Source organism: Babylonia areolata, chromosome 18, assembly GCF_041734735.1.
Source record: "Babylonia areolata isolate BAREFJ2019XMU chromosome 18, ASM4173473v1, whole genome shotgun sequence".
In the NCBI taxonomy this organism is placed as follows: Eukaryota; Metazoa; Mollusca; class Gastropoda; order Neogastropoda; family Buccinidae; genus Babylonia; species Babylonia areolata.
In genome coordinates, this window is record NC_134893.1 from 47,001,974 (window position 1) to 47,014,440 (window position 12,467).

General features: G+C 41.5%; 1 protein-coding gene across 1 annotated transcript in view; it reads left to right on the forward strand.

The window, feature by feature from the left end:
• Positions 1–4,911, forward strand: part of LOC143292025 (uncharacterized) — an 8,699-nt gene extending 3,788 nt beyond the window's left edge. Inside the window, exon 2 of the mRNA XM_076602192.1 lies at positions 3,075–4,911. Within this exon, the coding sequence (XP_076458307.1) occupies positions 3,620–3,967 (348 nt within the window). The 5' untranslated portion in view covers positions 3,075–3,619 and the 3' untranslated portion in view covers positions 3,968–4,911. The remainder of the gene's footprint in view (positions 1–3,074) is intronic.
• The last annotated feature ends 7,556 nt before the right edge of the window (positions 4,912–12,467 follow it).

Sequence of the window (12,467 nt, forward strand, 5' to 3'; positions counted from 1 at the left end):
GGGGGAAAAAACATCAATGCAGAAGGAGAGAGAGGATTTTACAACATTCATCCAAACCGTGTGCATTTTCTAAGGGGAAATAATACCTTGAGTGCATTACTTTACCGAATTTGCCAGTGGTATTTTCCCTTGCTTAATATCGCTTCGCTTGCGATGCTGTTTTCAAATGATTTAACTTGTTTGTTGGTTTCTTTATCATTTTTGATAACATAAAAGCCCGTCGCTATAAGCCTTTTTTTGTGGGTCCAAGGCTGCGTGTTGTCAGGCAAATCTGGACCAATAGGAAATGCGACAGAGACAGCTACTGAGATGAACATAGATAATGTACGATTAATTTATGAATTAATCTCCTCCTTAGAATCACGACACTTACTTGGACTTCTACTTTGTTTAAACTTTGAGAAAGCCTTTGATTAGAATCACGACACTTACCTGGATTTCTACTTTGTTTAAACTTTGAGAAAGCCTTTGATTGTCTTGACTGGCATTTTTTGTTTAAAACTTTAAGAGCATATGGTTTTGGGGATGATATATTATGTAGATGGATAAGGACATTTTACAAAAAAACATAAAATCAACTGTTATAGTTGATGGTCAAAGTACAGATTGGTTCTTTATAGAGAGAGGTTGTAGACAAGGTTATCCACTTTCTCCATACTAATTTATACTCACATCTGTGGAAAATTTAGCAGTTATCATCAGAGAGGAGAAAGACATAAAAGGAATCAATATTAATAATAAAGAACGTAAAATATCACAGTTTGCTGATAATGCGCAGTTGATGAATACTGGAGATGTTATATCATTTTAAAGATCAATTTATCAAGTAGAACGATTTGGCAACGTTTCAGGACTTTTTATGAATGCACAAAAAACACAAGCTGTTTGGCTAGGAAATAGAAAGAATTCAAAAGGAAACAATATGCAGCATTTAGATATTGAATGGAATGCAGAAAAATTTAAGATTTTAGGAATATGGTTTACGAATGACGTTAAAGAATGTAAAAAGATTAATAATGCAGAAAAACTATCTGAAATGAAGGCCTTATTCAAAATATGGACAAAAAGGAATATAAGACCAATTGAACTTGTAGCCGTATTTGAAACCTCTGATATCATCTAAATTAACTCATTTATGAATTTTGCTTCCAAACCCTCCAGAAAATTTTACAAATGAATGTCAGAAAATGAGTTTTAGTTGTTTCGAATAGCAAAAGGGAAAAAATAAGTAGAAAGATAGAAATAAAAAGCATTAAGAAAGGAGGATTAAACATACCAGATATATATATATATATATATATATATATATATATATATATATATATATAAGCACTAAAACTAACTTGGGTAAGAAAGTTCCGAACATCAAACATAAACTGATGGAAAAATATTGCAACTGAAATAATTCATTTCGTCAATGAAATAGAAAAATATGGACCTGTCTATGCATTGCTTAACAGCAAGAGTAATTTATTTTGGTAACACGCTTTCGTGGGTTATAGGGAATTTTGTCGTCAATGGAGACCAAAATCAGGTATAGATGTTCTATCAGAACCTTTTTTTTTTTTCTTTTTTTTTTTTTTACAGTGATAATAAAGATGGATTAACAAGGGGGTTTATTGTGTAGCGCGTTTTTAAAAATGAAAATGGAAGATTTCTTACCCAAATCGCATTCAATAGAAAATATGGAATAAATATGTTGTTTTTTGTTGTTGTTGTTGTTGTTGTTGTTTTAGCTTTTAACGGTTGCTTGAGAGCAATTAAGAAATGTGTTCAACAAGTAGAACTTAATATTCCAACAAGTCACTGTACACATGATATTCCAGGAGCACTGAAAATGATATATCCTACATCTGAGGGATCACGGATATACTACGATATTTTGACTTCTGATGATACGCTCCATAATTCCTGTCAAAAATGGTCTGAGAAAACTAGGGACAAACATCAGCTAGGAAAAAAGATTTTTGATTTTTTTTTTTTAAATACAAGATATTAAACTAAAGTGGTTACAACTTCTCATATTACATAGGATTATTGGAACAAATGTAGTTTTAAAAGAAATGGGATTAGTAAACAGTAATAATTGTGATTTTTGTTTGCAAGTTAAGGATAGCATTGAACATATTTTTTTGGCGATGTGACCACTTAAGGCGCTTTTGGTGAAACCAAGATTTGTTAAAAACAAAATGTACAACTTGTTCGAATTTAAAATTCAGTGAATATTTAACAATCTTTGGTTTCCACTCTGATATAATTACGGACTCAGTTCTTGATTTGTTAATCCTCCTAGGGAAGATGTGTGTGTGTGTGTGTGTGTGTGTGTGTGTGTGTGTGTGTGTGTGTGTGTAAATTAGATAAATGGCTCGCAAACATTCACTCATTTGAAAGTATTATTCTCTCAAGTATCAGTATCAGTATCAGTCGCTCAAGGAGGCGTCATTGCGTTCGGACAAATCCATATACGCTACACCACATCTGCTAACGCGCTTTGTCAGGCCTTGAGAAAAAAGAAAAAGAAAATAATAATGATAGTATAAAAAAAAAGAGAAGGAGACAATAATGATGGTAAATAAGCAAATAAGCAAATAAATGTAAAACATGCAGACACACATTCACACATACACACACACACACACATGCATAACATATATACAACAAACATGCAGTTTCACAGATATGAAAACATGCAGACACACATTCACACACACACACACACACACACACACACACACACACACACACACACACACATGCATAACATATATACAACAAACATGCATTTTCACAGATATGAAAGCACAAACAAAAACACATAAACGTACACGAGCCCCGACAAACACACACACACACACACACACACACACACACACACACACACACACCATCTCCCAAATTACCCTGCACCCCTCCCCCACTCCCCCCACCTCTTCCACACACTCATTCCTAGGCTACGTATCGCAGCTTCCTCGACACACACACACACACACACACACACACACACACACACACACACTTGGTTCACATACTAATAAATCAAGTTAAGTTGTTTCAGGTTTGTAGATGTGTTCCAGGAGCACATCTGGTCATCCTGGGGTGCAACTGGGGAATGCACCGAAGGTCAGGACTCCTGTTCATCAAGTGGCGCCACAGGCCAGCCCCATGGCAACCCGGACAACAGCACAGAACAGTCCGTCCGCGCCTCTGGGGAGTACAACAGCACATGCTCTCCCAGGGAAATAGTATCGTGGACGCTTGGGCAGGCTCCCAGCCAGAAGGTTTTGTTGGAGGGTCAGCACTGTGGCTCCCCCGAGTGTCCTTGGAACAGCGAGTCCACAGGCAGTGGACAGGGACCAGTTTCGGCATCGTCATCTCAAGGTGACTACCAGTTAATAAGCAGAAACCGGTGACCCCGAGAGCCCAGAGTAGTGGATCCTGGCTCCCCCAAGATGACAGGAAGGGGGGATACGGCAAGAGAGAAGAAAGAGGGCACGGCAAGGGTCCTCTGGGCTCTGGAGAGAGGTGGCTGCGATCGACCGACTCCAAACACCGACATGCCCTGCCCCTGAGTCTCAGTACTCTGAGGTGCAGGCTTCCACGTGGTCACAGCCTCACAACGATGATCTTCCAGTCAGGACGCTGGACACAAAAGGAGGAAGAGACTAAAGGGCAGTGTGTGTGCGCGGCCCAGAAGAAGAAGATGCTGATGCTCGAATCCAAAAGAGCAAGGTGTGGAGAGCCCCAGCCTTCAACACCAAGGCTTGGCTGCGGAAGAGTCTTCTCCACAGCAACAGGTCTGCAAGTGGTCACCACTGGATCTCAGCCATCACCTCCACTGCTACTCTTCGGCCCCAACCCTACATGTTGCATGCCAGAATGGGAGGCGGAGATGGTGTCTGTGTTCCCTAGGATCCACGCCTTGGAGCGTCATGTGCCCGGGGTCTTCCATGAGCGACTCGGGACCTGACCCTGCCAGAAGAGCTTGTAAAGAGAGTGAATGCCTTGAAACAGGCAGCGGTCTGGCTGCTAGGACGTTCAGGAACGCTCACTGATTTGGCGCAGTTCGTAGCATGCCATAGCAGGGTCTGAGTCTGTTGACAGATGCTGATAGCAGCAGCAGCACACGGCGGAGAGTCAGCAGGCTGCAACTGTCGCTATGTCACGTCACCGGGGAGAGCCGGTTCAGTGCACCTAGTCTGTACCCTCTGACACTGGCAGCAGATTTGACCCATTGGAAAACTGCATTCCTTCTTGCCTCCAGATTGGCATTTGGCTGACGGGAATTTTGGTGCACTTGCTATGCCAGCCCCTCAGACTGGCTGGTGGGTATAGATGATGCCCAACCAAGAGCCTTTGGTGTGCATTTTCAATTTGGATAACACCATCCGAGCCATGCACTGATATACATGCTTGCTCTATCTTGACAGTAGTCTTGGATGGTGCCTGCATACCAGCCGTCATGGAGATCCAGTTGATTAGGAACCATGCCTCCTTCTGCGATCATAATGCCTGCCACATTCTGCAGGAGATAGAGGCCCTCCCAACGGAAATGGAAGTTGCCACCGAGCTGCAGTCTTAGGAGCTGTTGGAGGCCTCTCACTTTGCCTCATCTTGCAAAATGCGCATCTTTCCAGTCATTTTCTGTTTTAGGATCTGCAATCCTGAGACCTATTTAACAAAAATATTCATGCACTTTTCACTGCATGAATATCCAAGGAGATCAGATAAGAAAAGAAAAATTTTTACTGTCCACTGCATGATTCGAAACGAATCTTTAAGAACTGAAGGCCAGTCTTCAACTTATCGAGCACATCGATTCAGGTTATCATTTTCTTCTCTTTGATAAATGACTTAATTGCTGACAGAGTGAAATAACCCATATCGAAATATGACATACTTTACACATATGTTTCAGTTAATTACATTTTGGCTCAACATCCTCAGAGCTGTATATCTGTTCATCTACCGATCTATCTAAAATCTCTCTCTCTCTCTCTCTCTCTCTCTCTCTATATATATATATATATATATATATATATATAATAATAATAATAATAATAAATAAAACAAAGTTGAAAAACAACACCTATTTCGTTATATATATATATATATATATATATATATATATATATATGTGTGTGTGTGTGTGTGTGTGTGTGTGTGTATCGAGAGAGTGAGAGAGAGAGATTATTCATTTATTTATTTATTTTAGGGTTTTATGGCCGACAGGGATATGCAAAGGTGGGGACCCAACTAACACTACACTGACACCATCAGAACGACAAGGATGGACTGTGAAAGTACCAATTTTTACCTTTGGTGTCTCTAATTTGAGCCCTCAACACTATCAGTGTGTGAAAGCTATGTTTTCAGTTTAACCCCCCCACCCCACTCTGGTGCCCACCTCCCTCCACCTACCTTTACCCTTGATCAAAAGGTTTGATACGCACGAGTGCGATTGCGAGTGATGTGTGCAAAACCAGCATGAACAAGAGAGGCAAGGCCTTCAAGACTCACTTGTGATAAATTAAGTCCCCTAGCATTAATTAGAGTAATTTCCCTTTTTTGCTATCTGCACCAAAACGTTTGCAAAATAAATAAAAATTCCATGCTTAGCAAAAGAAGTTCCTGTTTGAACAAAAAATGATAATAATGACTCCTCTTGTTGTTGTGTTAGAATAAGAGGTCAAAGTGCCAAGTTTAGAGAATACAAAAAAATATAACAGTAAATGCAGTTTGCATATAATTAGGCTTCTTTTAAAAAAAAAATTTTGTGCCTATCCAAGAGGTGCAATATTGTTTTAAACAAGATGACTGGAAAGAACTGAATTTTTCCTATTTTTTGTGCCAAATTTTGTGTCAACTGACAAAGTATTTGCAGAGAAAATGTCAATGTTAAAGTTTACCACGGACACACAGACACACGGACACACACACACACACACACACACACACACAGAGAGAAACCGAACACCGGGTTAAAACATAGACTCACTTTGTTTACACAAGTGAGTCAAAAAGTCGCGAGCGGGTCGTGTGCAAGCTGGGCGTTCCTTGCATTGTTTGTTAAGTCACTGATCTGTTGAACTGTGCACTCACTCACCGCCAAATACACCCAGCAACGGAAAAATACACCTGCTGCTGATTCGGCAGTGCAGACTGTTCACGTTGATTCGACTTGTTCCGTACGTCGACAAGCAAGACCATCAAACCCTGCCCAAGTGCCCGGCATGCGACAAGGAAGTTTACTTCGATGAGTTTTGCTCACTGATTCCATATTTATAACGTGTACTTGTGAAATCTCTCATCAGTCGACAGTTTGACTGTGTAAAATTCTTCTGTGTTACTGATTTGGCTGTCTGGTAACTGTATGGTGAGTAGGCGGCGCAGGTGTGTCTGGAGCTGGTTCGCTTAACTGTATGTGACAACAAAGCTGCAGTCTGTTCTGAAGTCAGTTTGATACGCACGTTCCATCGTCTCCATTTAAAAGAGATTGGGATTTGTTGAACCAATTTTCTGAAATGCACAAGCAACTGGACTACCCATAGAAATAAGAAACATATATTTAGAAAAGGTCACACACACTCTCTCTCTCTCTCTCATTCACATACACACATAAAGAACTGGTCGTTTCATATCTAGCCCTTGGTCTGTTACTTCTGTAGCCGTGCATGTAAGTTGTTAGTGCAGTATTATGCAGATCAAACTCACGAACTGTTGTAGTTGTTTTTTTTTCATATTCTTGAATGGCTTCGTCAGCTTATTTTGCGCGCGTGCATGTTTTTGCAGCCTTACATTTGTGCCTGTCAATGCTCTGCAAGCAAAGATGGACCTTCAGGTTTTTAAACATGCAGCTGACCAGTCACTGCAGAGTAAATCGAGTGTGCCAAAAATACACGATTTTCTCTCTCTCTCTCTCTCTCTTCTATCATAATTTCACAGTATCTATTTCTAATTATTGATCAATTTCAGTTTGTAGATGTTGTTTTTGTTAACAATATTCAAGGATTCACATGTAGAAACTTGGACGGGTGTTAATTTACTTGGGCGTCCGTGAGAAAGTTGAACAAGCGGGATTTAGAGAAGGGTGCGGCTATGGCTCCTCTTTGTTCGTATGCGCCAGTCCTCATAAGGGGCTGAAAGATGGCTTGCGCTTTGACACACAGTGCGAGCCCCGCCCTCTGGCTGGCGCTACTGGGCTTCAATTCAATGGCACAAGTACCTGTCTGTAATCTGCGTATTTCGTGTTCAGTTCGGAGACTTTTAATATCGTGTGTTGAATGTGCATGCAAACACAAACGTGCATGCGCGCGCGCGTGCACGCACACACACACACAGACAGACATACACAGTGACAATTATTTACCCAGTTATTTACCTAACCAACCAACCAACCAACCCGCCCCCACCCCCCACCCCCCCACACCCCCACACAGCGACAATTATTTGCCCGGTTATTTACCTAATCAACCAGCCATCCAACACACACACACACACACACACACACACACACACACACACACACACACACACAGAATTATTTGCCCAGTTATTTACCTAATCAACCAGCCAACCAACACACACACACACACACACACACACACAGCGACAATTATTTGCCCAGTTATTTACCTAATCAACCAACAAGCCAACCAACACGCACACACACAGCGACAATTATTTGCCCAGTTATTTACCAAATCAACCAACCAGCCATCCAACACACACACACACACACACACACAGAGAGAGAGAGAGAGAGAGAGAATTATTTGCCCAGTTATTTACCTAATCAACCAACCAACCAGCCAACCAACACACACACACTGACTCACTCACACACACACACACACACACACACACACACACACACACACACTTATTTGCCCAGTTATTTAGCTAATCAACCATCCAGCCAACCAACACACACACACACACATACACACACACACACATCGACAATTATTTACCCAGTTATTTACCTAATCAACCAACCAGCCATCCAACACACACACACACACACACACACACACACACACACACACACACACACACACAGAGCGACAATTATTTACCAGTTATATACCCAATCAACCAACCAGCCAAGCAACACACACACACACAGCGACAATTATTTGCCCAGTTATTTACCTAATTAACCAACCAGCCAACCAACACCCCCCCCCCCCACACACACACACATAAAGAGAGAGAGAGAGCGCGACAATTAATTGCCCAGTTATTTACCTAATCCACCAACCAGCCAACCAACACACTCTCGCTCTCTCTCTGGATCTATTCTGTAGTGACCACCTCCAATGTAAATCTGTTCTGTGGTGACAACCTCCAATGTAGATCTGTATATGTGGTGACTATCTACATAAACAAATCTAGGCCTACTGGGTTTATCACCGTCGAATTTAAAACGCACAATTCGCATGCGCCTTTGATATTACTTTCGGGACAAGAATATGTTTGAAAAAAAAAAAAAAAAGGTGGGGGAGAATTTTTTTCTGAATTTCTAAAACCCATTTGAAAGGAGGGTAAAGAAGAGAGAGAGAGAGAAAAAATGAAGGGGTGGAAATGGAGTCCAAATATAATACATGTAGTTCAACACCCACAAGTTGTTCGGGTCGCAGTATATTTTACTGGGCGACTGGTGAAGCCAAGAGACAAATATAATATGAATTCATTTTGCTTGTATGTGGTAGGACTGGTTGCTGGATCAGTTTATAGCTATCTTTAACACTATATGGTCCTTTTGCGTGGGAAACCGGGGACCGTGAGTGCGTTGACAGACAGCCTGCTTTACGCTTTCTTAGCTCTCTCCCACCCTGTCATATTAATTTATAATCACACACACACACACACACACACACACACACACACACACACACACAGTGTGTGTGTGTGTGTGTGTGTGTGGTCATGATGGTCTGGGTTCGATTCCCGCATTCGCCCTTTCTCCCAAGTCTCAGTCATTAGGATGGCACAAGAAACCCAGCGAGGTTCCGTGTGCAGCACCGCACGTGACGCACTGAAAAAAGAACCCACGGCAACAAAAGTATTGTCCTCTGGCACAATTCTGCAAAAGAAATCCACTATATATTAGGCATGGACTCAAAGCCTGACAATGCACATTGGGTTGTGCTGCTCATGGGTTGGGGGCAAATGCAATCAACGCTGAGGTATCAGTATCGGTATCAGTAGCTCAAGGAGGCGTCACTGCGTTCGGTCAAATCCGTATACGCTACACCACATCTGCCAAGCAGATGCCTGACCAGCAGCGTAACCCAGCGCGCTTAGTCAGCCCTTGAGAAGAAAAAAAAAAAGAAAAAAAAGAAAGAAAAAAGATAAATACGCTGAGGAATATGTTTCATTCTGTCAGTGTGCTAAATTCTGGAAATATAAATGTCATAACTTGGGAGTCTGATGTTGTTTGTGATGATGCTTCCAAAGTAACTAGAAGTAATATTCTTGCAGAGAAGGGTTTCAAAGATATTTCACAAGTGCAAACACGTAACCAACTGACAAATGAGAATATTTCAAGATTTACTAAGGGGAAGGGTCATGTCAACAAAGAGAGAAGTTTTACTGAGGGGTCATCTCAAAGGGTAATGTCAACAAGAAGTTTTACTGAGGGGTCTTCTCAAAGGGTAATGTCAACAAGAAGTTTTACTGAGGGGTCATCTCAAAAGGGTGATGTCAACAAGAAGTTTTACTGAGGGGTCATCTCAAAAGGGTAATATCAACAAGAAATTTTACTGAGGGGTCATCTCAAAAGGGTAATATCAACAAGAAGTTTTACTGAGGGGTCGTCTCAAAAGGGAAACGTCAACGAGCAGAGAAAGTGCAGTGAACATTGTGACCTAACTGATGAAAGAGGGGGTCAGGGGAGGGGGGGGGGGAGTACACGGTAGATTCAAATAGGAAGAGGTTGTCTGAATAACCGTTACATGTTGGTAATTGTGGTAGTTCAAGAGAGCATGGTTTTTTTTTTTTTTGGGGGGGGGGGGGGGGGGGGGGGGGGGGTTCGTTCCAGCATGGGAATATAAATGGACTTCTTTCCAAAGTTTCTTTCTTTTTGTTAAAGTTTTATTTCATTTTATTTAATTTATTTTCATATTTCATTAAGCAATCAGTTTAGGAAACAAAACAAAGCGAATAGTCAAATGTGTAGTACCTATGAATAATAGACATCAAGAATTGATAAATGAATATAACTTTGACGGGTGAACATCATGCAGGATTTAAAAGGGGTTATTCAACTGTTGATCTCGTTTACGTTGTTGGCGTTAGTACAAAAATCAATTCTCTTTTAATTACAATGTTTATGTTGCCTTTTTGAACTTTAAAAAAAGCATTTGATTCCATTTAGAGAAATCTGTTATACCCTATTCTTTAAAAAACAACAACAACTGTATTTGTATTTATAGTATGCATACCAATGTTAAGCCAGAATTAGATGTGGTGATAAGTTCAGACTACACCATACGTTGTAACCTTGGTGCAAAACGAGGCAATATCTGCAATGCTATTCTGTTTTCATTATGTATTGAGTTAGCATTATAAATAATCAGAGAGACGTGATGCTACGTTCGTGCCTAGTCAGTTATCTACTCTCCTCCACCCCTATATCCTCCCTGCCCTACTCACCCCACACTCACCCCCTTTTCCTACTCTCCCTCCCATGGTTTACCTTCCATCTGACCTATTCATCCACAGAGACACACACACACACAAACAAAAAAACAAAAAACAAAAACAAAACAAAAAAACAAACAACAACAACAACAACACATAAAACGGGAAGAAAGACCACACATTTTCCTCCAAAGAACGGAGGAGTAGAATTAAAGGGTGTGATCCCCGCAGAGATCGCCCTAACTCAGAACTAAATTTGGCCAACATTTTCCTGCTACAATGCTACCCAACCAAACTAAAATACTTATAACGTCCTGGTGTATGCACTAAAAGCAAATTTTAGCATATTTCCTTCTTGGATTTCTTTTAACTTCCCCACCTTTACTTCTTTTTTTTCTGCCCCATCATCTGCACCGTTTCAGTGGCATTACTCCCACGCCGCTCATTTAGATTCCCCCATACACGGCCACACCCGGGTTCGTCCGTCGCAGTTCCAGCGTCGGCAGTCCACAGGGAACCATCGATGTTAGGTCGCCAGGACTGAGGCCACACACCAGAGGAGACCCTGCACTGCTGCTGAGTCACTTCGGTGGTGTTCAGTGGTGCCTGTTCTGTTTTAACGTACTTAGGACACCACCTACTAAGCCCCCTACTAACGACAATAATGGCTTAGTCGCGGAGCCAGACTGAGTGAGCGTCCCTCCCAGCCCGGAGTGGAGACCGCCACCACTACGTCCCTCAAACAACAGCCACCCATGAATCTGCCGACACTGACGACATTGACAGGACTCACCCCAAGCACGGAAGTGGAGGGGTATCGAAACTGAGGTCACCATGAGAGCAGGGCATAAAAGGCCACAGACTTTGAGACTATTTTGTTTTATATTGATGACGATGAAGGAGGAGGAGGATGACGATGATGATGACGATGTTGCTATGAAGGTCCATTTTGGTTTGGGACTGCGTGACAAGACTGTACTCTATGCTTCCTGTCATAATGATATCCCGGCGTTAACCAGGCCCGAGAGATACAGACACTTGCAGTGTTGGTCAAGTAATTAGAGCAACACACCCAAAGACGCATCCTTGAAGTGGATGACACTCGACTGTGTGGTCCCAGTCGCCTCATTTAAGCCCACAGCACACTCAACTCTGGGTAGGAGCCGGCCACGGGCCGAAAAACCCATCTCCGCTGGGATTCGAACCCGCGTCCTCCCAGCCGTCAATCCGCGACGCTAACCACTTCGCCACGGCGGCTGGTTTACTTCTTTATCAATGATATTAAAGCCCTGTATTTTAATTCATATAATGTTCTTGCATAATTTTATTTGGCATGATTACCATATTTTGTCGGATTTTCGCCCCTTTTATTAAAAAAAAAAAAAAAAAAAAAAAGAAGAAGAAAAAAGAAAGAAATCTTGCATAATTACTTTATTTATAAAATTATATGAGACGTTACATGACAAAAAGATAAGGGGTGATGCATCAGTAAAATTACTCAGTTGCTCTCAGCGTGTATACTGATAAGCAAACAATGCTTTTGCATTGTGTTAAACTGCATGTGAAGCGGAGAAATCAAAGGATCATGTCGTTATGGAAAACAACAACAACAAACAAACAAACAAAACAACTAATGATTTAGTCGGAAATTACTGCCCTTTGCTTAACAGAGGGAACACCCACCTTCACTCCCCTTACTGACAATATTCGACAACTGACTGAGTAATATTTGTCCCTCTCCACACCACCCTCCTGTCTCTGTCTAATTCTTCATCATGATCAAAGTGTAATCTGTTCAGTCTTAAGGATAAAGTCCTGTCATG